This window comes from Phasianus colchicus, chromosome 11 (genome assembly GCF_987193195.1).
Source record: "Phasianus colchicus chromosome 11, bPhaCol1.hap1.1, whole genome shotgun sequence".
In the NCBI taxonomy this organism is placed as follows: Eukaryota; Metazoa; Chordata; class Aves; order Galliformes; family Phasianidae; genus Phasianus; species Phasianus colchicus.
The window spans coordinates 8,110,557-8,136,283 of NC_143446.1; the positions used below are offsets into that span (position 1 = coordinate 8,110,557).

General features: G+C 37.6%; 3 protein-coding genes across 15 annotated transcripts in view; 2 read left to right on the forward strand and 1 right to left on the reverse strand.

Annotated features, from left to right (window-relative positions):
- Nucleotides 1–7,396, forward strand: part of CACNA1D (calcium voltage-gated channel subunit alpha1 D) — a 170,212-nt gene extending 162,816 nt beyond the window's left edge. For 8 of the 9 annotated variants that reach the window (XM_090148162.1, XM_090148157.1, XM_090148156.1 and 5 more), the window contains 5 exons: nt 153–302; nt 1,964–2,127; nt 3,068–3,189; nt 3,915–4,235; nt 5,221–7,396. In XM_090148162.1, coding sequence (XP_090004288.1) covers nt 153–302; nt 1,964–2,127; nt 3,068–3,189; nt 3,915–4,235; nt 5,221–5,514 — 1,051 coding nt within the window. In that variant the 3' untranslated portion in view covers nt 5,515–7,396. The remainder of the gene's footprint in view (nt 1–152; nt 303–1,963; nt 2,128–3,067; nt 3,190–3,914; nt 4,236–5,220) is intronic. The other variant, XM_090148163.1, reaches the window with a different exon arrangement.
- A 3,821-nt stretch (nt 7,397–11,217) lies between these two features.
- Nucleotides 11,218–23,317, reverse strand: CHDH (choline dehydrogenase). 3 transcript variants are annotated; one of them, XM_090148166.1, is made up of 9 exons: nt 23,179–23,317; nt 19,401–19,552; nt 17,957–18,768; nt 17,376–17,527; nt 16,742–16,871; nt 15,920–16,054; nt 13,388–13,530; nt 12,595–12,697; nt 11,218–12,131 (listed from the first exon to the last, which is right to left on the reverse strand). In XM_090148166.1, exons 3-9 carry the CDS (start codon nt 18,708–18,710, stop codon nt 11,713–11,715), a joined length of 1,836 nt encoding a protein of 611 aa, XP_090004292.1. In that variant the 5' UTR covers nt 18,711–18,768; nt 19,401–19,552; nt 23,179–23,317; the 3' UTR covers nt 11,218–11,712. The 3 variants fall into 3 exon arrangements, with proteins under 3 accessions (XP_090004292.1, XP_090004293.1, XP_090004294.1); XM_090148167.1 differs by lacking the exon at nt 23,179–23,317 and adding an exon at nt 22,598–22,714; XM_090148168.1 differs by lacking the exon at nt 19,401–19,552 and having other exon boundaries at nt 23,179–23,311.
- On the forward strand, nt 19,582–25,608 carry LOC149916426 (uncharacterized). 3 transcript variants are annotated; one of them, XM_090148172.1, is made up of 5 exons: nt 20,219–20,292; nt 21,559–21,646; nt 22,708–23,529; nt 24,537–24,636; nt 25,450–25,571. In XM_090148172.1, coding segments are annotated over exons 2-5 (954 nt in total). In that variant the 5' UTR covers nt 20,219–20,292; nt 21,559–21,644; the 3' UTR covers nt 25,480–25,571. The 3 variants fall into 3 exon arrangements, with proteins under 3 accessions (XP_090004297.1, XP_090004296.1, XP_090004298.1); XM_090148171.1 differs by lacking the exon at nt 21,559–21,646 and having other exon boundaries at nt 19,582–20,292; nt 22,708–23,429; nt 25,450–25,608; XM_090148170.1 differs by lacking the exon at nt 21,559–21,646 and having other exon boundaries at nt 19,582–20,292.
- The last annotated feature ends 119 nt before the right edge of the window (nt 25,609–25,727 follow it).

Consider the following 25,727-nt stretch of genomic DNA (forward strand, 5'->3'; position numbering starts at 1 on the left):
TTTTCATATTTGTATCAGATCAAGTACTTCTGGGATGTACTTCCTCAGAACGTACTGTAAAGTCACACTCTGCCCACAACACTTGGTCAGAGCTTGTGTTTTTTTCTTGATAGCACCATAATCAGTCCCAAGTGTTTCCTTGCTGCTTACAGGTCTGACTCTGGTGATGGCCGTCGACCAACTATTTGCCGTGAGGAACGTGACATTCGAGACTATTGCAATGATGATCATTATTTGGGAGAGCAGGATTATTATAGTGGAGAAGAATACTATGAGGAAGACAGCATGTTGTCAGGAAGCAGGTGAGTGTGTTTGTTTAAAGTGAGGAAGGGACTTCAGTAATTGATGTACTAATGCACGTAGGCTTCACTGAGCGCACTTGCACTGAAAATCCTCTAATAAAGTTAATAGTTCACAACCACTGGTCAGTGAAGTGATGGACAAGAAGAGTTGGTGTACCAAGGATCTTTGCGTTTGTCATCAAATGCTGAATCCAGCAGTTCTTTACCAAATTGAAAACTAAGCAGGAAGTTCATTTGACCTGAGTATAAACTAGTGCTGGTATTAGCTCAACTAATATAGAATTGGGTATCTTTCTTTTGAAAATTCTCATTATATTACTTCATTAATCATCCTCATCTTGGCACCATTTTCTGTCTTGTTAAAACACACACATAAAGGCCAGGACAACCATGAGAGTGTTATGTGCTGGGAACAGATGGTTTTATGGTTTTTTCATACTCTTGATGGAAACATTGTAGATGGCATTTCAGACAGCATGTTGGCATTACTTCATGTTTGTATTACTGAACAATATGGAAACTTGTATTCATCTGAGGCTCTGTGCTGTAACTGCAGGGTTCTAGCTTTATAACCCAATTCCTCTCAATTTTTCTGACTCAATTATGTTTTTTCTGGCCCAAATCCAGAGAGGTAGCTTAGTTAATTGTAGCATTTCTGTCAAGTAGTGTTTCGTTGTTCTTGTTCCCAACTTGGCATTCAAATCTTAATTTTAGACTTAAGCAAATAAAGCCTTGATTTTCTTTTGATAATTTTAACTTTTTTGCTGTAACTTTCTTTCACTCGGCTTCTTCAGGAATGGACCATGGTAGGTTTTTCTAACTTTAGAACTGTGCTTCCCAAGTTAGCTTGGCTTGACAAACACCACTGTGACATTGCTTCAGCAACGTCAGATCCGAACTTCACATTTGGACTTAAAAAGTCTTGAGTAGCTTGTTGTCTGGTTGTCTTCCTTAAAACAGCTTCTCTTCTGCTGAATTTGCTTCAACAAGTTCTCAACAGTATTCTCCACTTCTATTAATATTTTTTTTTTAATGTTGAAAGACAGCCCAGAAATAGAGGAATTTATTTCCATAAACCAAGATGCACTAGCACCACACATGCTTTATTCTCCTCGTATGCTACCTTTATTTGCCATATGAATTTTAACAAGATTGGCACCCTGATCTGCATTGTGTTGGATTGCATGAAAGCTGAGATTTGCGTAAAAGCTGAATTTCACAGAATTCTCAGGACATTCATTTTTTGTATGATAATTACAGCCAAATAATAACCTTGTACTATTTGATTTTTGACTTCAGAAGTTTCAGGAGTGTGCAAGATTGAATTCTGTTTTCTGAATTTCTGTGTTCCACCACCTGGGTTCAAAAAAAAGAATGACAGGGGAAGAACAGAATTTTGGTTTTAGAGTTGTTTTCTAAGCAACGTTCACTTTAGGCTGTATTGGTAGGAATTTCATTGCAGATGTACTTCGATAAACATTTCATATGACAACATGTTATGTAATTATACTAGTAGAAAAATGTATGCTACCTCCAAATCTAAGTCATGTAATTATATAATCTAGTTATACCTGGTTTTGTTTGGGTATCTTCTAGAAATCTAAACAGCTCAACATACAGAAACTCTGAAATAATCTTTTCTTTACTGTATTTGAATTCAGGCATGTGTACGATTACCGCTGTCGACATCACTGCCATGACTCAGATTTTGAAAGACCAAAAGGTTACCATCACCCACATGGGTTTTTTGAGGAAGATGATTCACAGACCTGTTATGATACAAAAAGATCTCCTAGGAGACGGCTGCTACCTCCAACACCAGCATGTATGTACATTAAGAACAATGTGTTTGCAAACCCGGAATGATTTCAATTCATAAAAATATTTTCCAGTTTAAAAAGCTTATTTGTAACTTGGATTTCAAATGTGACATTTCATGATGAATATTGCCAGCAGATTTCTGAGAGGTGCTCAAAATCTACAGATCCTAACATACAAATCAGTCAAATATCCCTTGCCTCACTAAGGCAATAGTATGAAACCAGTCATTGTAATTGCTGATTTACTTGAACTGGTAAATGAAGGTAGAGTGCAGATTTAATTTTCTTTGAAATGCTTATCAGACGGATTCAGTCTGAACCTTCCTTATTCACACCCACAGATGTGCAGCATTGCTGTTGCCTCATCTGCTGGCACCTCCCTGCCCCTTAACAGCCACACTTCTTAATGACACTGAGATTACTTCATGTAACTCCTACTGTTTTAGTGAACACTAGAGACTGAAATTCAGTGATTTGCAGGGAAAACAGAACCAAGAGCAAGCTTAATGGTGTGGGGTTGAAGTTTTTTTATTTATAAACTAGGGATTTGGTATTTCCTTTGGAAGTCTGACTCATTAGAATGAAGAATTTTAAAGTATGGAGAAGAAAGAATAAACTCTTATTTTTTATTATTCACAGCATTGTACAGCGAAACTCTGAAGTTAAGTATAGAAACCAATCTGCAGAACTGGAAAATGCTTCTTTCATAAACATGATTGCTTCACATTCTGTCCTGTTAGCCTGCTCATATTTCTGCCTAGGACTGTACTTGCTCGTGTGATGAATCTATTCATTATAAACAACTGCTTTCTTCTGTTAGCAAACTCTTTTTCTTATCAGTAGGATATTTTTTTGTGTGATAGTTGTTGCACAGTGGAATTCTGGAAACAACAGACTTTGATGAAAATTGTTTCATTTTCCTAATCAATTATGCTTCCTCTATAGCAAATAGACGATCTTCTTTTAATTTTGAATGCCTCCGCCGACAGAGCAGTCAAGATGATATACCACTCTCTCCAAATTTCCACCATCGCACTGCTTTACCACTTCACTTAATGCAACAGCAGGTAAATTCAGGACTTTATTTAACTAATAATGAATTACATCTTTTTATCTTCTATGTTGTATCTTAGACCATCATTTTTACTTGAAACAGTACTAGAGGATTATGCATAGATAAAGTACTAGGTGGTCATTCCTAGTGCATGAGGATGCTACTGAATAATTCAGATGTTTTAATAAGCATAGGCAGTATATGGTAAGTAGAAATAAATCCGTATTCTTTGTCCTATAGCTGAATTTAATTTTTCTGAATCAGAGTACCGTTTCCTGTTTACACAGTATATATGTCTACCTAGTTGATTTAAACTAGGACTTGTGTCATGTGGTCTTGTTAATCGTTTTTCACTATTTTTAATTACTTCATATTCAGTGGAATAGTTTAGTTTCATATGACCAAACAAAATCTTTCTGCAGCACAAGTCTCCTATCCCCTGCTGCAGCCCCAGCCAGAGGTTTTTAAACAATTCAGAATGATAAATAAGTACCTCTTCTTTGGTACTTCCAAAGAAAGTAAGGTATATAAACTAGTTATATTAAAAAAAAAAATACAATTTTATGCTCTCTTACTAATTTCAGTTCTGTTCCTCTTTTATTTGACTCTAAACAGCAGAAAATATTAACTTTGCATAGCATCTGCCAGAAGAGTTGTTTGGAGCTAACTGCTGAAATTGGAATTGAATATGACTCAGTGTCTGAAATCACTGACTTGAAAAATTCTTCCCCATTCCAGGTCATGGCTGTTGCAGGTCTGGATTCCAGTAAAGCTCATAAACATTCACCAAGTCGTTCCACGCGTTCATGGGCTACCCCACCTGCAACCCCTCCCAACAGGGACCGTACCCCATATTATACACCTCTAATCCAAGTCGACAGGGCTGAATCTACAGAACACATGAATGGTAGCCTGCCTTCCTTGCACAGGAGCTCTTGGTACACAGACGACCCTGATATCTCCTACCGAACATTTACACCAGCCAATTTAACAGTACCTAATGACTTTAGGCATAAACACAGTGACAAACAGAGGAGTGCAGACAGTTTGGTAGAAGCGGTAAGTATTACAGAAACCTCTGAAGTCATCAAGACTGTCTGCTTAGCATTTGTGTTAACATTAAAATGCTTATCATTCAATCTACACAATCTCTCTGAGAATGTGGTATTTTCACTTTCAACTGAAACCGATCTCAAGTAAAGATAGGGAAACTTCTCGGTTGCTGTGTTGTAAAGGATCAGTGGAATTCCAAATCACAGCATCAGTGTCAGAGGGCTGAGAGGCAGGCTGTAAGAGACCAGCAGAAGGAAAGTTGGGAACATCAAGGACGGGGTTTAAAATGAACTTTAAGCTTTCTAGCCAATGAGGATCAATTGTGAAATATCCTCTCACAAGAGCTGATGATGCATAGATGTGTTTTCTCTGCTTTGTTTCCATTTATTTGTTTATATTATTTTACATGTATAAATAGCCATTTTTGCAGTAATCTGATCGAACAGGAACTCTATGATAGGTGTGTAATGGCTGCAGAGAGGGTGAACAAAGACAACCGAGATTGATTTGCGGGTGTACTAAAGAATGTTAGAAATTCTTTTGTATTAATAATAATAACATACTGCATTTCTGACTGTGATAGTTACTGTTCTTTTTTTCCATCTATTATTTCCTTCTACTGCTACAAGTTGAACAATATACTTCACTGTTTCCAAATGGGACTACAGCATCCTTCTTCCATGTATTCTAAGATACTTAGAATGTACCTAAAACTCTGTTTCAGCAACTTATCCCAGTTTTCTTGTCTGGGATTTAGTAGCTGCTGTCCTATGTTTATCAGACTCCTCCTAAGTTTCTAACGACAACAACTAGAGGTATTGCATTGTCAGTTACAATACCACATAGCTGATACAGTGCAGTTTGAAGCCGTTTGTTGATTTGTGATTTAGCATGAAGTTTGTAGTATTTTCTACAAATGAAAAATGTTTTAAAAATGTCTGTTCTTCCACAATTCTGCTTTATATCTCATTCTCTCCTCTCCATCTGCCAGGTACTTATATCTGAAGGCCTAGGAAGGTATGCAAAGGACCCTAAATTTGTTTCAGCTACAAAACATGAGATTGCTGATGCTTGCGACATGACTATCGATGAGATGGAAAGTGCGGCAAGTAATCTTCTCAATGGAAACATTAGCAATGGGACCAATGGGGATATGTTCCCCATTTTAAGCAGACAAGATTATGAACTTCAAGAATTTGGTCCTGGCTACAGTGACGAAGAACCAGAACCAGGACGATATGAAGAAGACTTAGCTGATGAAATGATATGCATTACAAGCTTATAGTATTTAGCAAGGGAAATGATTTTAAATAACAGAAAAAGTGCCTCATAGTTTAAAGATGCTAGGCACTAGTTGGGGTTAACCGCTCAAGTTTTGTACAAGTGATGTCACGCCTCAAGGAAGCCATAACTAATAAACAGATTATCTCCGGGTTGCTGAAATGTGATCAGAGCTGCAGCACATCATCTCTTCCCACAGAATCTTCAGTTTCTCTGTAGGAATAAGGTTATTTTGGAAAGAAGCGGGTTCTGACAATCAGTTTTTTGAGGGCTAGAGTGGGATTCTGAGGTGTAATATCTTGCCTGTCCTTCAACTTTGTGCTGCTGTCCTTCATAGTAGAGCGGGATGGTGTCAGTGAAAATGTACAAGTCCAGCACAACACGAGGTGAATGATGACAACCAATAATGTCATTACCTCAGTACTCAAGAGCATATCAGCTATCCATCGCATATCTATTCTAATACTGTTTTCAAACCTGCCTCCCGATTTCTTTTCTTAATGCTCTTCTACAACACGGTTTGTCATGCTCTACCTGTTAGAGATCATTGGAAAAAGAAGTTATATAAAGAATACTCTGTCATATGTAACATCGGTTTACATAGGAAAATATCATTCAGATAGTCTGTTTTATGACTATCACATTAAGGGCAAAATATACTGGAATAATTGCATTCTTACTAATGCACTTGCAACCAGGTTAAAGTAGAATTAGATAAGATAGTTTGCTAAAAATTATATAATAGAAATTATTGTAAATGAATTGTAATATACAATGATTTGTATTTGTAAAGAGATGTTCTATATTTTGTAATTATTGTACCGTAATTGAACTGCAGCAATATTTATGGACCCTAATTATTGTAACTCTCCACAGAATTCTAGATATGAGTATTTTTACTTGGAATATATAGATCTATAGCATAAATATTTAAATAGAGCCACCTCTCATTGTAGATCTTTTTGGGATAAAGTGTCAAGTTTGAACTTGACAACACAGACTTTTTTTTTAACATTACGGTGTCAAATGAATCTCTCTGTGTAAGGGATGCACAGCTGACCATTTGCAGTCTTATACTTGGAAAGGTAAAAGATTTGAAATTATTTTAACATTTTGATTGAAAAGTAAGTTGTAATTTTATTTTTGTATTAATCCCATGCTACTGAAATATTAAAATTATTAAAAAATTGGCAAGTTCATGCCAGGGTACTACTGATCATGGGACAGTTTGTTGTGACAAAGTACATTACCTATGTACCCTACTGTGATAGAAAGCATCTAGGGCAGGAACTATTTCATAGGTAAAGGAAAATGCTTTACTTCAGTGCTGCTTACTTTGCTCAGAAAAAGAAGAAATATGATTACATGATTCTTCACAGAACCAAAAAAAAAAAAAAAAAGTTATATAAAAAGTGTACTACTTTATTGCCTCTACCTTTCTGTTTTATGTGTACTATTTCAAAGATTTATTTTTATGCAATCAAAAGAGGGCTGAGATATTGTTCATAATGCAGTAAAACCCTGAAATGACTTTGAGGCTCAACAACCTTGGAGGAAAATCAAAAAATACTGAAAGCTACTGTCTATTTTGTTAGCACTGGATAACAATGACTTGTTCTAACAAGTTGCATTATCAGGTTTTACCTGTAACTCATATGCTAGATAGCAATCCAGTTCACATTTTTACAAATGTGATGTTTAAAACATGTCAATAAACATTTTGTACATAATGACAATTTCCTATGAATAGCATACAGACTTCCTCTGGAATCATTCTTATTTCAAATGCCAGGATAAGAACTTAAAGGTTTGTAAATTCTTTCTTGACCTAAATCATTTTGTATTAAAACAAATGCAAAATGTTCTTCAAAATAAAACTGTGTAATAATTTTATTATACTTGGGACTCCTTTTACTAACAGTTTTTCACCAGGAAGCTCCAAAACTGAAATTCTGTTTGTACCTTTTGGAGAATGGGAAGGAACACGTGGAATTTGATAACAGATCTGCAGTGTTATAGAGTGCAAGCTCTTTATGAATAATTGCTGTTAACCAGAAAGGAGAAAAGTGATTAGAGTATTTGTATGAACAAGGCTGTATTCCTGCTGTACACTCTGAGGGATTAATGCTCCCAGAGGTGTGGATCTATGGAAGCAATCAAGCAAATCTGACTTAACATTGCTTAAGAAGGGAAATTTGTTGTGCCTGTCTGTCACTTGGGTGTGTTACCCACTGTAGTCGTTTTGTTACTCATCTTAACTTACAGGAGCAAAGTTTCTGATACCAAAATAAAGCTTTCAGATCTGATTTCACAGAAATAGCAGTCAGAAGTTTTCACAGCTCCACCTCATTTAAAAAAACAAAAAAACAAAAAAAACCAAAAAACGCCTTTAAGGAAGCTGGAGATGAAATATTTAAAACAAAAACAAAAAACCAAAAACCAAAACACCAGGTTGCTTAATTGCATGGACTTTTCTCATAGCACATCTAATGTAGCAGATTGCACTGAACAAGACTTTTTAAATTAAGCATATGTCTGAACAGACAGAAAAAGATATGCTGACTTCACTGTATTTTGTTGCTAGTAGAATAGTTAGTCCTCAGTTTCGAATGGTCTGATGAGAAAGACGCTCTTTGGGGCAGATATAATATTTTATGAGGAAATAGTCCTTATAAACAGTGGAGGAAATTCAGCTACAAGCCATGTTCTACATAATTAATGGTTTAACTATACATAGAATAACTGTTCAATTTTATCGCAGAACCGTAAGGAAAAAAAAGATTAACCCATATATGTATGACTTCATGGTAACTGGCAGCCTTAGAATGACTCACAGAATTGTAGTCATCACTCCATTAAAAGAAATGAAAGTAATCTCAACAATTAATGCATTTATAATGATTTCCCAGATATGTTTACATATGAACACAGTGACAGAAAGCATTATGGTTGTCCATTAGCAAGGAGTTAAATACAGCTACGAGAAGTTATATTCACTTAAAAATTGTACATATAAAATATATTCATATTTGAAGATTATCCTTTTTTTGGAGGTTGGATGACAAACAATATAGACTAAAAGAACACTGCAGTGGGATGCTTGTGTTGTATCAAAGTAACTTTTGAACTATTAATAAGATGAACAAATGCTTTTATTTTTTTCCCAACAATCCATGTCATGTAACTATTATTTTAATAAGATGTATAAATACTTCAATATGTTTCTGTTACAGAAAATGTCTGTTATAAGCCCACTATTTACTTTCCCAGTTGCCTTACTTAGTTATGGAGTAATTGAAATCATACACTTGAAAAGTATTTTAAAGTATTTTAAGCTGGAGAAACATCAGAAGTTCTGGTGCACAAAAACTTGAGTGTCCTTAAATGAAACAAAATGCAGTTTTACAAATACTGCTATTTTCTGCTGCTTTTAACAGCATTTCTCATACTAAAACAATTTGAACTGAGATTCATGTACAGAAATAAATGGGTTTGGTCACTTTTCTTTCTTAATCTTATTGTCCCCAGCCAGAGACATCCAGCTGTCTCCAAAGCACCCACAAGTTGTTCCCATGGAAATGCTGGTGCTGGCACTCACAGTACCATTGCTGGTTGAAGCCAGGCTGGCAGGTCCAAGAACTTCCTTACATCAAAAACAATTCTTACATCAAAAAACTTTTACAGTGAACTCTTCTTGAATACATAATGTACTATCATCTACTTATCTATAGAAAAAATATCTGAATAGAAATGGAAATAATATTTGTTTAACCACCATATTGTTTTGTTAAATAATGTCCTGTGATCTGCATCATTCAGTAAGGTGTGTAGATGGCTGATGTTTGACTTGCAGGCTCCCAGTGCTTCACAGAACGCATTTGAACATTTTGTATCTGTTCTAAGTACCCTTAGCAGACTGAACTCTGCTAGGAGTAAGAAGAATTTTAACAGAAATTCAATCCCAGCAGACAGATAAAATGCAGGAGAATCTAATGGCTGCTTGATGCTACCTAAAAAGATTATCCCAGGACAACAACATTTTTAAATACCTGAAGAATTTCCTTAGGACTACATCAAAGGAAATGCATGAAGGAGCCATGAAGTACTGTAGCAGTGAGGTCTAAATTAATAAGGCAACTTCAGCTGCACAGCAATGAAAAAAATCTTGCAAGGACTGTATGTTTAGAACTGTGAGAAAAGATGGTGGTTCAGAACAAATACCTGATTGTCTGATTACACAATGCAGCGAAGTGTACCTTGATTGTTGAAAGCAGCAAGACACATGAACGTAAGATGCATGCAATTTTATATGTTTATCTAACCTCACTATTTCCTAATCTCTCAGAACTTGAAATAATGGCAGATGACAGCTCTGTGTGTTCAAGCAATAAGTTATGTAATATAGCAACTAGTTAATCCTCCGCAGTTGCATAATAACAATTCCCATGCTGCATGTCTAGATTGCAAACCCATGTTGTGAATCTGCAAATGCAGGAACTTCACTGTTACATCTTTCCAAATTGCTTCCTCTCTCAAGTGTACAGGACTGCAGTGATTCTCATCACTGGTATTATTCTAAGCATCCTTAATAGTTCATATTCTAAATGACACTAAGATACAGTGAGTCTCTTTAAATGAAGATCTCAGAAGAATAGCTGCTGAATAAAAGCTATTAGTTGCTATAAAAGTGGTACATTATACATTATTCATGCTCTCCCTAAAGGCACAATTGTGTCAGGTAAATTGTCTTACTAATACAGCCAATCAATCACCTCTGACTTAAAATATTCTTTTTGTTCCTCACACTCCAGGCAAATATACATCGTACACAGAAAGGGTTTACCTGTTTCCTTTGGGAATGACTTTCACTTCTATCCCTTTCCATCTTCAAAAGTTTTATTTACTCTTTATACTCTGATCAATTAAGTCCTTTCAGCTAGCAGCAGGGCTTCCAACCATTACTTTGCAGCAGCACTAGGTAGAAAAATCTGCCCTAAACATCTGCAGTTGTCCCTCTAGCCAACATCTGAGTCAGCAGCTTTTTTGTAATTTTTCTTTTTTTCAATTTGCTCAAATGGTATAAAATTCTACTTTTCCTGGGAAAAAAAAAGCATATTCTGTTCACAGGAAGTGCTGACCAATCTGAAGGTACAGAAGCATTTGCTTTACAATTCAGCAGTTACTTAGTCTGAAGTTAGCTTGGAATACTTAACAAATCCATCAAATTGAATGAATTTGGTTCCAGTTAATGAATTCCATTTCTTTAGGTGTATTATTTTTGTTTGTTTTTCAGTTCAGCACCGGTAAGTTAGACACACACAGAAACAGCCATGAAGATCATGTATTTGTTTGACATATCTGAAGATAGTAAACAAAGATTTAAGTCCTAAGTGAAGTACAGCATTGGTTTGCTGAGTAAGTTGTTTGCCTTTGAATTAAAAAAGATCTCATATCACTGATATCTTATTTAATGTAGTTATTTTGAGTGAACTTCCATTTTAAAGCTACCTCAGCTATAAATATTTTTAATGATTGTTGGTTGATAGTTGGGCACTGTTGAGTATATTTGCATGCACTCATCTTTGAGCAAAGATCAGTAAGTATGGAAATTATGGGGCGTGTGGATCCCTTCCTATGGTACAAGATAAAGCAGCACAACTCAATTTTTTTTTTTGATAAATGTATTTTATGTCTTTTTTTTCTAAGTTAAGAGTCCTAAGTATGGTAAAGTCCAACTTCTAGTAAAGGTTTGTAAATTATGCATTCTTCCCATAAAAAAACACACCTTACAAATTCTGGACATGTTAAGTGTTTCTTCTATGAATTCTGATACTACTACTTTGGCCTGTAAATACATAAATGCTTGCATTTACTTTGCAGAACGTGGGAATTACTGAGTAGCTGTAACCCTGGGTAATAATATCAAAACAGTTAAAATTCTTCCTTTAAATAATAAGACATATCATAAAGACTTTCAGAATAACACACACTGATCTCTTCCTGTCCAACTAAAATAAACGGCTTGAGCCAACTGATTAAAATATATATATCTAATCTTATACAACAGAATGGACCACATTAGTAGCTGCTTTATTGTGATGTGTATTTTTCTACGGCATTTATTTTGTTGGCCCTTCCAATTGAGATACAAACACAGAGATAAAAAATAATTGGCTAAAATGTGAAAGAATGACAAGAATGTTTATCGTTGTTTTTCCAAGGTCTTGGGCTTATATACAGGAACGTTTTTCTCCTGAAGTGAGGGGAGTCCCTTAATTATATCTGCAGCTTTCTCTGCTATCATAATAGTAGGGGCATTCAAATTCCCACTGACTATACTGGGCATTATTGAGGCATCTACTACTCTCAAATTTTCAACACCAATCACTTTTGTTTGGGGATCAACTACAGCAGTGCTATCTGAAGGCTGACCCATTTTACAAGTGCAAGAAGGATGATAAGCACTGTCAGACTTCTGTCTTATGAAGGCATCTATTTCTTTGTCAGACTGAACATTGTTTCCTGGTTGAATTTCAGGTCCACGAAATTTTTCAAAAGCTTTCTGAGCAAAGATTTCTCTGGTCAACTTGACACACTGGCGGAATTCCCAAATATCTCTTTCTGCGTGGAGAGAAAATAAGATGGCTCTAAGTACACTCTAACATAGTAGGAAAAAAAAGAAAAAAGAAAAAAAAAAAAAAAGAAAGAAAGAAAATAGCAGAAAAGAGAGAAGGGTATAGGGGAAGTCTCTCTTATTGCTGAAAGCCAAAGTACAACATTTTGAATAAATCTCATAGATTTATACTCAATGAGTGCAAAATAGCTACATATATTGCATGCTCTCACAAGGGAATAGGTGAGCTATGAAAAGTTGCTCTTTATTTTGCTATACTCACTCTCTCTGACTGCATTCAGAGCAAGAATTTCTTAGTATCTGCCCAGTATTTTGGACAGTGGCCTCTTTGATACAATCTGACAATGCACCAACCTTCACTTCTGAACTGATTTCAAGTAGATGTGAAAATCTGCTACTGTATCAGGCAGGAAATAAGTTGTCATCAGAGGGTGGAGAAGCTGCTTTTACCTTCCGACATGTAGTTAGGCTCAATGATAGGATGGTCCTTTGGGTCTGCACTCTTCAGCTTTAGCCAGCCAACACTTGCACTCCTCATGGGTCCTACATGAACCTGCAAACCCATGCTATACTCATGACAAAATCCCACCAGACATATTTCCAAATTTAGAACATTCTATTTCTTTTTCAATTTGGACAGACTTTGCAAATTAAATATGATATTTCGTAAGAAAGAGAGAATGTGCCTGTCTTTTCAACTTACAACTGTTTTTTTTCCAATTTAAAGTACAATCACTTTAGCAGTAGCACAGCACTCTAGTGCAATCAGATCAAATTACTATAACCACTGAAGAGATCAGCAAGAAGATGATGTATATTCAGGAACAGTTCCTTACCATTAGCACAGACTTTTGAATCAGAATGACATTTTAAAAAGAAGGTTGGATTTGTGCCAATAAATAAATGGATAGCTTCATATATTCTAGCTTACAACTCTGCCTAAACTGCAGAGGAACGGAGAACACCTTGGTTTAGTTTTGTCCATCTAGCACAACAGTGTCCTAATGAACAGTACTATGGCACTTCAACAGTGCAATTACTTAAACACATTTACAGAATAAAAAAGCAGCATAATTTTAGTAGCAATATCAAATAATTATCATTTACTTTTTTTTTTCCCCAATGTAGGTTTAGCCAGGTATTTCATAGCGTAAAGCCACATCACAATGAGCACACTAAAAGATCAATCTACTTCCTATAGGGACTATAGAACATTACTGCAATAGGTTCTTAAAAAACTCACCTGGTAAGCTTCCATCGTGGAAGCAACCCGACCATGATCAATCACCTGAGAAGGGAGAAAGTGGAACTGAATGTCGGGGTGAGGAACTCCTGGTTGACTTCGGATAAACCCACCAGATTCTAAGTGGGCAGTGGCTCCCTCACCTAGGGTATGAAAATGAGCAATAAAATGCCATTACAAGACCTCAGAAAAGCAAGAAACCCATTTCTTTTTAACTTGTTTTACTATAGATAGCATATTGGTTGCTCCAAAAGTAACGCCTCCTGTTTATTTCAATAGAAACTACAATGGATACAAAAGGTGCAGTAACAATACTTGATTGAGCAAATTTTCAGATACAAAACACTTTTTTTTTTTTTTTCCAATATGTAGTCACCACCATTAGCAATACTTTTTCACCAGTGATGAACAAGACCCTGCATGCCATGCTTGTAAAAATCTGCACCAGCAGAGATGACCCATTGTTTCACAAGTACTATGATTGTATAATTGCTAGGAAAGTGTTGCCCATGCAGCCCATCTTTCATCAGCCTGAATAGATGGAAATCAGAAGGTGCCAAATCTGGGTTATATGGCTAGTGTGGTAGGACAGTCCAGTCAAAATGCGTGATGTGCTCCACTGTCATCAAACTGGTGTGGGGCCTGGCATTACTGTGTTGCAAGAGAAAGTTGTCTTCTTCTTTGGCCTGACTCTGGAAGTTCAAGTCTTCAGCTTATCCAACATCATGATCTAGTAGTCAGACATGGTTTGTTCCAGGAAATCCATAAATATCATCCAAAATACACTGCACATAACTTTACCCACTAAGAGCTGCATCCTGAATTTTTTATTCAATGGGGAATTCACATGTTGCCACTTCATGGACTGTTGTTTGAACTCCACCTCATAGTGGTGACACAGCATCTTGTCACTGGTACTGATGTGATCCAGGAAACTGTTACCTTAAGCCATGTATTGTTTCAGCGGGATCTGGCAAAACTGCATGTGTGAGCATTCATGGGAACTTTATGACATTCCAGTATTGCCACCATTGTTTTCAATGCTTTGGAGTCAATATTCAGCTCTGTACACAGATCCCTGGTCGAAATCCAGATGAGCTGGTTGAGGTGCTCTTTATTTCATAGTGGGAACTGAGCATGGTCATCCAGAACGTCTTATCTTTCACATTGTTGTTGCCACTAAATGCACCACATACCACCTCACTGTGCTAACATCCACTGTTCAGTCTCTGTAAACATTCAGCAAGCATTCATGAAAGCCCTAAGTGCCATTTTTTCCACATAGAGGAATTCAATTACGTGTTTGCTTTCTTTCATTTTGTTAGACTGGCCCCTCTGCTGCCATCTGTCACACAGCAACAAAATGTCACATGATATTGGTGGGAAGGTTCAACATCTACTGCCATACCATCAATCTGCCTCTGACATCACCATAAAATAGGAGGCATTACTTTCAGAGCAGCCCTCACAATTCATACATACAGTGAAAATTGCAAAGAATACAAACATTTCAGGAACAGCTTGCAGTGGAAACAGTATGTATCACTTTCACCTGCTTCTTTATCACTAGGTAAATGTAATTCTCCATAACTTTGGAAATTCCAATTATTTGATGTGAGATGTTGCAGTTACCACAGTATAACTGGCAGAAGCACTGCCTACAGTTTAACTGCAGAGACAGATTCAGTACTGGGACTCTGCCAGAGGTGGAGGGAACCAACTACAGCATCCTGATATCATTGCACTGCATGCTTCAAGAGAAGAAGCATAGCTATCCCATCAGTCACATGTAATAGGCAAAGACATCCACAGTGCCTACCCTGAAGGGGAAAGATGAAGAGAATACTATTTCCCTCATATTATGTTATTTTCAGATCCTTTTAAAACCATGATTCATCCCTCCGTGACCATTACTTCCATGGTAAATGCCACACATACACAGCATAAGTCATCACCTTGGGCCAGCTACTGACATAATGATTCAGCAAGAGATGAAGGATTTGAGTTGGCCAAACTATTTTAATGATTTCAAGGATTACTTTGATAGATTCTTTTTAAAAGCTGGATTATTATACCACAAAGCTGGATTATTATAAAGTGAGAGTGCCATTTTTAACAGAAGTTATTCTGAAGGATTCTGCCTGGAGCAACAAAATAATTCTTTTGTGACAAGAATTAGGAAAAATAATTCAGTTCACAGCACATTTTTATCTAAGCAACATCTATTTTTCAACAAAGCTTTTCTCAGTGCCACCAAGATTTAAAAGTTTATTTTCTTAATGGAGATCCAAGTGTGTTAAATAACGCTGTATAAAAACCTCACTTGATATCTAAAACATAATAACTAATAACTACTTTAAAATACTTTGATTTATATAAAAAAAGTAATCTTTCAGGTCCTTTGCAAACTCCAGTTAGTTTAAAAGATATGAAATAATTTTATATGAAGGATCCCAGATTTCAAAATTCACAGATAAAAACCTTTAATAATTCTAAAGCGTCAGTGGTAGAATTGCATACTTGGTTTCATACCTGTATACTTCCAAAGCCATTCTAGACCAATCCTCACCATGTTAACTGGCTTTTGTGCACTATACAGAGTAATAGGCTTCGTGCACTTGTGCTGGACGTACACTTCTAAATGATCTTGAAGGTTCTGGCCTACTCCTGATTAAAGGATTTATAAGGGGGCAGGAAGGAGAAGAAAGGAAAAAGAAAACAAAGTTATTTCACATAGAACAATTATAACAATTATACTCAAAATTTGCTACTAGAAAACAGCATAAATGGAAACTGACCCAACCTCTTACAAGGGCAATGATGACTAGTACCAAGACTACGTGTCATATCATCAGCCCTTTGCTCATGTCATAATCAGGTTTTAAATAAACGTAGCATAACTAGAACAAAAATAGTAAGTTGAACAGCAGACATATCATTTGTTCTAAAATTGCCAGATCTGACTGCTGAGTAGAGTATTAGATTTTCTAGTTTAAAGAAGTTCATGTTGTTCTTTCCATATTTTAATATATAAGACAGTGAGAGTTGATACAATCTCTTGTGGATCAAAACCCCTTGTCCAAAATTCTAAATTGTAAGAAGGCAGCTATATTTTAAAGCCACTTAGTAGCATTTTTCAGAAGGGCATTTTCCACTATCAAACAGTGGAGAAACTGTAGGGGGGCATTGCTCAGTTCCAAAATCAATGCATGTTTCCACTGATTTGTAACGCTGTTGATTTCAATCCATATTACCTGCCATAAAGACAACCAAAATTAATAAGTTGGTTCAATTTAATAGACTTTGATTTGAATCCTTAGGAAAATACAAGGTTGAAAGAAATAATAACTTTACCAGGAAGGTGGCATACAACAGGGATCCCCAGTTTTTTTAAATCGTCTGCATTGCCAATCCCAGACAACATAAGTAGCTGTGGAGAATTTATGGCACCTCCACTTAAAATAACTTCTTTACTGGCAAAAGCCTAAAATGAAATGAGCAGATAAGTCCTAATGTTATTAAGCTTTATCTAAATGCAAGTGAGCTTCAACTCAGATACAATTCTGACTGATATTAGACACCTATCCCTCACATTTTTCTTATTCTAAATGTATTACTATCTTGCTAGAAGTTTCTTTAAGGAGAAATGATCAAGCTTTCAATATGAGCAGACAAGCTGTGACTTGATATTATGCAAGAGCGTCGTGTAATGTTTCAAGCTGAAACCTACACTTATATTATCTGTAAACTGGAGTGTGATGAAATGCTGGTATTTCAGAAAAACAGTTCTGAAAATACTGTTATCTCTAAATAAATACAACTGAAGTATCACCTACTGTAAATAACTCACAAAATCATGCACTGGAAGCTGACATTTTACAGAGTAAAGCATCACTTCTATTACATACCAACTTGTTTTATTTATTTATTTATTTGTAAATTTTGCTCTGAATAATGTCTTTCATACTGGAAAATATAAATCTTTTACCTTTTCCCTTTGCCCATTTCTCACATACTCAACACCAATGGATTTTGTTCCTTGAAACAAGATCTTTGTTACAAGTGTCTTCTCAGTAACTGACAAATTGGGGCGTGATATAGCTGGGTGAAGGTAAGCACTAGCTGTGCTCCATCTTTTACCTGCAATATACACTTAAATTTAAAATCAAAATAGTTGTACTAAGTTCTCTTCAAGATTTTCACCAATACCAATACCAGGATGTTTATACAATAAAAGCATTCTTCTGTAGTGTTCAAAGCAATACTATTGGATATATACTAACTAGATATTTTATTTTAACAAACTTCCCAAAGACATTCTGCAAATCTCTCATCCCAAATTTACCTTTAACTCAAGATCTGCATGCTAAAACATTTTAAATGAAATACACTCTAGACTGACAGCAAGCTGCTGTGAAACGTATAGGGGAAATTTAGAGTTTGGTAGCTGTTCATCAACCCAAACAACCAAAAAGCATTCAGTGCAGATTATGTCTGTATTCTAAAATTATTTCAGTATTTCTGGTGGGTCAGAAACACAAATTTCTTAATGAAGCCTTTACAGTTTACCTTGGTGTATAGTCATGTCCATCCAGCCAAATCCTTCTTGTTGATAACCATTCATATCATCTGTGAAGGGATACCCAGCTTGCTGGGTTGCATCCAAGAATGCTTGATGAAGAGGATGGTTTGTTTTCCCCCTTGACACATAAAGAGGTCCTTTTCCACCTCTATACTGATCAGGTCCCAGCTCATGTGTCTGCGCCTTCTTAAAATAGGGCAAGCAATGATCGTAGTCCCATCCTACAGCCCCTTCTCTGCTCCATCGATTATAATCTTCTGCATGCCCACGAATATATACCATTGCATTGAGAGAAGAGGAACCACCCCACACTCTTCCTCGGGGCCAGTACATAATTCTGTTATCCATATGCTTCTGTGAAGTTGTGTGATAATACCAGTTATATTTCTCATCACAGAGGTTATAAGTTAATGCAGCAGGCATATGAATCTTCCACAGTAGTCTTTTACTACCTAAAAGGGTGTCTTTAGGGCCTGCTTCCAAAAGCAGTACGGTATTGTGAGGGTCTTCAGTCAGCCTGTTGGCTAACACACACCCTGCTGATCCAGCTCCAACAATGACATAATTATAAGAGTTTGCCTTTTCAGAACTAAGCTGAGATAATGCACATGAGATTTTTAGTTGTTGCTCCTTGATGCCCCATGTGTTCCTTAATAGGTGGGCTTTAAACAGAGCTCCTGTTACTTTGTGCATCTGATTCACAGGACTGCAATGTTTAACTCCATTGATTAAGTAGGACATCTTAACTAATAACACTTCTCTTGCAGACTTAAAAAAAAAATAAATCCAGTGTTTTGCCCTAGGAAAAACAAACAAACAAAAAAAGTCCAAATTAAAATGTAATAATTAGTGCAGTGTCTAAAATGTCTATCATTTTCAGGTAAAAATGCTGTACTGTGCTCATTCTCACTATCCAAAAGTTTAACTAAATGCCAATAAGACAACAAACATTTACTCTGAAACTTGCTGTCATTTTTTAATGCACTACTGGCACCATTTGAGTGGCATGCTACTTGGTATTATAAGCAGTCCAATTTTGCTTTCCTTCGGGTTCATGAGATAAATACCTGAAGCACATCTTCAAGTATTTGCCAAAACTGTGAAGGATAGAAACCTCAGCTTCCCTGGTAGTCTCTCTTTATCTGCCTTTAGTGGACAAGAATTTAAGAAAAACAACAATTGCATAAATTCCCCTAAAAATTTGTGAGTCGGTAGTATTGCATAGTCAATTTATAACCATGGAAAGGATTCAGCTGGAAATACAGAACTACAGTTTTTGAAGAATCTCTCCTAATGTAGGTAAAGGCAACACTTGTACGTCTGTGGCTTTCTCCCTTGTTACTGAAACCAGATCCTGCAGGAGCACTCTGAATACAACTACAATGTGATACCACCAGGTCCTGATGCTTGGTAGGAATGGCAATTATTTACCTTCAGAAAAGCCTGCCGACCTTGCAAACAACACAGGTTTAGCTGTGTTCTCAGGCAAGATTTTCATAGCTCATTTTTACGTCATAAGTACTGGTACTGCTGGCTAGTTTGAACTGTGTTTCTCTTGCTTTCTCCCTTTGAAACCATTACTCCTGTACAAACAATGAGTAAAAACAGTTAGATATCCTAGGCTTGTAAAAACTAATATTTCCTAGCCTGTGACTCCTAAGGATTTGCTGGAGGTTCTACGGACAGCAACATAGATTTTTGTGAGAGAGACCTCTCAAGTTTGTGAAAGTACAACAAGTCCAGGATCCAAGGCAAAATTAGATGCAGTCTCTAACAAATGATTGTAAGTCTTTCATAAGGAACCACATTTATTTACACTGTAATGTATCATATCAAACACATTTTTTTTCCTTGGGGAAAGCATGGGAGTAAGCACAATCTTTTTCACTAAGAAAGCTTTTAATAGGCTGTACAAATCCTGAAATTTCTAGAACGTGAATGTGAACACACATCTGTGTGTGATAACAGATTAGCCTAGTAGTTCACACACCTGATTCTCACATGGCTAATTCACAGTGGATCCCAACTGAAGGTAGGAGGGCATCTTCTACAGGTGGAGAATATTAAAAGGATTTCTGGAGGGGAAGAGTTTGGTGATTTCTTGTGTTGCAATAGAGAAAGATGGAAAGGTTTTATGTGTTTTGATTTGTTTGTTTATAATGAAGATGGTTATAATTTGAAGAAGATGTGATTGACTTACAAAACAAGGCAGGTTGTAGATTTTGTTGTTTCAGGAAAAGCAGATGGCTTACACGGGATTTTACTACACTACGAGCTTAGGCCCTGCTAATCTGGGAAAGATGCTTTGTCCCTACATAACAAGGTATTTTTCTTTTTCTTTCTTTTCTTTTTATTTCCTATGTGTGATTCATTATGAGGTAATGTTTTGAACTTCTTTCCTGAAGAAGCAGAATTCCTCTGATGTTGATCCTAAAGATGTTTATTAATTAGACAGGAAGAGTTTCCAAGCTCTGGAACAAATATTAGCCTATTGACTTTGGCATAAAATCTATAATGCCATTAAATATTATTGTGCCTCCAAATGAGACTGCTGGCTACCAGCCATGACCTATTTAGTTGTTGGTGATAAAAGGAGTAAACTGTGCAGAATCCCTGGAATCACATTTAGCTGGAGTTACTCTGTGTCACAGACCTCAGGGTGGTACCCGGAGACTGTAGTTCTATGGTTTGCTACAGCACAAGCAGCAGCTATTGAGCTTCTGAAGATGTTAACTAAAATGACATTCCAAAAGCAACACTGATGTTACAGTACTGTTTCTGTTCTGCCTTGCTCTAGGACACTATTACAGAAGCGTAGACCCTTTAAAAAGCTAATTAGTTGAGAAGCTCTTACATGTGCATGCTTTGAAACTCACAGAGCAATTCAAACTTATATTGAAAGGATTATTGCTTTCTGAAACTAGAATATGATGATACTTTGCTCTCTCGTAATCTGTTCAGCTCTATGTGCATACACAGTTTTATCATTGTTTAAATTCTTTTACAGTCTCAAGCAAATTTGCAGTTTTTCTTTGAACAGAATAAATTTAACCTAGTAAGTTGTTTTTCTAAACTTTCCCTTAGTTTTAACTTGCTCTTTTGAGGGGGAGAATTTACTGCCCATGTCATCTTCCAAAAATCCATTTCAATAAAAGTAGTTTTTGGTTGGTTTCCTCCCCATAACTGTAAAAATCAACTTATCTCAGTAGGTACAACTGTCTGTGACTTGCTGGGTGGGCCATGTATAAAATTTACACAGGATGGAACTTTATGGTCACCTCTATTAAATATTGTGGTGGCTGCTAAAGTAAAACATGTAGAAATAGGAAGATTTAAATAGCTCAATTCTAATGAAATGCTCTGTAGTTACCACCAACAAAACAGTGTCTTTGAGGCCTTACTGGATATTACTGGAACACTTTATCTGGGTTCTTTCATATCATGACTCTTCTGTGCTCATAATAAAAGGTTCCTTATCAGTTGGCAAAGAGCCCTGCAGAAATGCATAAAGCAACATAAAATATATTCATTTATTGCACCAGAGCTTCAAAATTTGAACGCACTTGAAAAAATGGTATCTATTTTACAGGTAAATATTGTTGAAAGACCTTTCAGACAGCATTCTTATGGGAATAAAGAGCAGGAGAAACTCAGCAGGAAGACTTTATTGCTACAATGTAAGCACAGTGCATTTGATCATACACTAGGTAGCTAAAAGCGGGCAGAACTCTTAAGTGATTGGGGCTCCTCATTGGACACATTTCTCAGTTCAGTATTTGGGGTTATGTGTGAAAAGAGATTTTTCTAAAGGATGATCAAGAAGTGACTGTCTCTTTTTTATTTTTTTTTTTTTCCTGCAGCTTTTGAAAAAGGAGAGAGGGAGGAAAAAAGAAAAAGAAACTGCATAGGTTGCTTTATGATTAAATCAACTTGCCTTCTTCACAAGAAAGTTGGCAAAACTAGTTGAAGCTTGTCTGGGACCTAACTCCTGGAATTTTAGATTTACAGGACTTTCAGTCCACAACAAAGGGAAGAGGCTCTGTACCTTGCTTGCATAGCAGGGTATATTGAAAAATGGACCGTAACAAAGTGGCTGTAGGTGGATGGAGTGGCTAATCTAGACAAGCTGCATATTTCTGGGTGTTGTTACTATTAATGAATCAGAGATTTCCCATTCTCTGATAAATGTGGAAATAAAACTTGTCAAAGATAAGTACCAAACAGTTGCGATAGCCGCTGTATCAACTAGGAGGCTGAATTATCAGCCAAGAAATGAATACTCCTTTGACGTTACTAAAGCGGTGATTTGAATCTACTCCATCACATCTATATTTACGTGTTAATTCATGCTTTCCTTTAAGTCATTTCTTTTTTGTTAATGAACTTATTAAATTGGAATAGGAGTAGCTGAGTACCACAGGAGATAATGAGACTCTTGAGAAGAGTGTATAGGAAGAGGTCAGTCAATGGTATTTAAGTGACTCTGAGTATCAGTGTGCAGGTGATACACGATTTTCTGTGCTTTAAAGCTTGAAGGTGCAGAGGTCAAATCTCAAGCCATTTTGTTTCAATGTAAATCCAACTTACTTAGCTGGATGTGTAGATCAGTATTAATGCACAGTTCTTACACTCATCTGCACGTGGGTCGCCTGCCTGAACTCCAGCTCGTTGCAGACATATTGAAACCACAAGGAAACTCTCACTGGCTGATATTCCACTCCCTCTTCTGTTTTACCAGGGCCAAAACGACTGCGTTCCCTTTGGCGGAGGCAAATATCCCTCGGCTGGAGATGCCCACAGCGCACACGTGGAGCCTGAGAGCAGCGAGGCCTTTGCTGGCCGTCACCCCGCGCGTGAAGGTGCAGGAGGAGCAGCGGACCCCTGAGGTAAAGCGCTGTGAGAAGTTCCCGCAGCTGGGACCGCTCAGGCCGACGCAGTTCGCCCTGCTGCACGCACGAACTTCTCCGCGTGCCCGGGGTCGGCACGGCCGCGCCCTGAGCCCCCAGAGCTCCTTCCCAGCCTCACAGGGAAGGCTGGCGGCGAGACGTGGCACCTCGGGGCCGTGTTTACCACAGAGCCGCCTGTATGGGGGTCCGCCCACCCCCCTCCTTCCTTCCTACCCCGCCGCCGCCCCGCTCCGTCTGCCCCCCTTTCCGGCCCTTCCGCCTCGTGTCTCCCCGGAGGCTCGGTGCCGCTCGGCCCCACTCACGCTGTTCCCGAGGCGGAGGCGGGCCGGCCGCCGTGAAACTCGGAGCCGGATCCCGTCACACGGCCCCGACCCGGCGCAGGGAGGGGGAGCGGCCTGTGCGGGAGGCGGTCTGCAGCTGTCCGCGGGAACTCGAGGCTCTTCGGCCGTCGTGGAAAAAAAGTCTGTCGGGGGAACTCCGCGCTGTTTCGAAACACGACGAGCAGCTGAGGGGCGAAGTCCGCCTCGCGCCCTCGGAAGCTGTAGCGGCACGGGTAAGAGCGAGGTGCGGGGCGGGCGTTTGGAGAGCGGCCGAATCGCACTTAGAAGCGTCGCCGAGCCGCCCGCACAGCCGGCGGGATCGCAGACCTGCTTGTGAGTCTTTCCATGTATCCCGTGGCCTAAAGATGGGAATTCTGCACAGTTCAAATAAGAACGTCATCTCTTACTCCGTGACTGTGCGTTGTAGAGTTTTCCTTGGTTTCTGCGAGGTAGCGAGTTTAGTTTAGCTACTGGCAAAAAGTACTCTTGATAGACTAAATCTGAGCACGCAGACACGCCGTTAACTAACACTAAATACTACCGTTTCTAAACCTGTTGGAGCTTTCTGGTATTTTTGTCCCGTAACTTTCCAGGCATCAGTACTTGAACTCATACAGCAGCAGTGTCTCTTTCTAACCAGTGCTTTCAACTTGCCCCCTTCCAAAGCAAACAAACACTGCGAGGTCATGAGCTGCCATCTGCAGGGTGTACGGTGCCATCACAGCTAGAGCAGAAATCCATTTAATCGGTTAGTTATTAAACAGATTAAAGCACCACTCAGCACGGTTGTGGAATCCAAATGTCACTGTCTATAAAAAAGAGACAGAAGTGAATTCTACAATAATTAGTCTTGGGCTTGGATATTTAATGCTGCTTTATGAGTGTCAAAAGTATGAAGTACTTGAAAAAACACAGAAACAAATATAATTTTCTGCTAAATCATATTACGCTGAAAGTATATTCTCCTAAGTTCTCCTAAACTACCACAGTAGGAAACATATTCTTCCACTGATATCAGATCAAAAGAGATGACCAGCAAGCTCTGGAGACCGTGTAAGAACTCTGGTTATTCTCAGCAGTGCTGTACTCCACTGTTACATTATTTCACTTGTATAGATGATATTCTTTGTTTTTAATACAGTTTTTAAACAAAATTCATTTGGTCAGAATGAGTTTAATCAGTGATTATTAATTCTTTTGCATTACCTTTTAGCAAAATTTCTCTTCCAGATACAGACATTAGAAATGCTCTCTTCAGTAATTAATTAACTAGAGACAGCTTTTTCAGCTATGCAAGACTTCGTTCAAAGTGACTGTTGTTGTTTTTTTCTTTTTCCCAGAAGTCCTCAGCCAATTCAGATGGAAGATTTTTCTTTTCTTCTTTCTGCTCTGCTTGTGGTTGTATTCATTATTACTGTGGTTGCTGACATTGTTACAGAGGTAAGAATTCTCACTTCTTTTGAACCTCAGTAATTGCTATATTAATTGATGTTTTATATTATATTAAGTGTTTTAATAGTATTAATATACTTTATAGCTGCAAATATTTGCAAGTATCTGAAGCTTGGTTTGAGGCAATGGGAGCCTTTGTTACAGAAGATAAAACAAGAAATAGAACTTCTGTAACAAAGGATTAGTTATAAGGAGAAAAAGCCTCTATGGTTATTGGTGCTGGCTATGTAAAAGAAATCTAGTTCTTCTGGGTGGGACAAAAACACTATTGTGCCCTCATAAAAGAGAAGCTAGAATATGTTTATCGACATAATATAATGTAGTGCTTTAACAGTCACTTAAGATTGGCTGGATACCCTCAATTATTTACTATGCAGAGGGTAGAGTTAAACATAAACATACAGGAGGTCCTCCTGTTGAGCCATGAAGTTCAGAGTGGACCCTTGCTTTCTAATCTCCTTGAACCATGGAGGTAAGGAGCCTAGATGTGGCACTCCTAGTCCCAGGCTTCATCAGTGGTTTATATCTAAGGGATTATTCACAGTCAATTGAATCTTAGTGAAGCTAACAAAGCCTAAAACGATTAAGTCACTTACTGAGGATCTGTATTGGCAAGAGAGCTTGACATCAGGGTGTAAGGGATATATCTCTGTGCAGCTGTAACCTCAAGAGGTGCCCCTGCTCAAGGGGGAGATCCTGTCATGCAGCCAGCTGCTGTGCAGGAAAGCTAAAAGGGGCTCTTGGGCTGCTCACCATTTATGGAGTAAGATGATTGACTCATAGTCATAAATTCCTTTTTAGGTGCATGCTCAATTGGTTTTCAGCTGCTGAACCAGCTGTCTGCTATCAGGCTTATTGTCCTTCTGTGCAAGGCCAGATTGAAGGATGGGGCTGAGGGAAGGAAGGTGAGGGGGCAGAATTGGGGGCACACATTTTATATTCTTATTTTTGAATAGGAAATAGGTAAATACCAAGGATAATGAAAAGCTAATAATTCTTTAATGATAAGAACAAGGAAGAAAAAAAATACTTAGTGGAAAAACATCATTTTCAACTTGAATGATACAATTTATTATAGA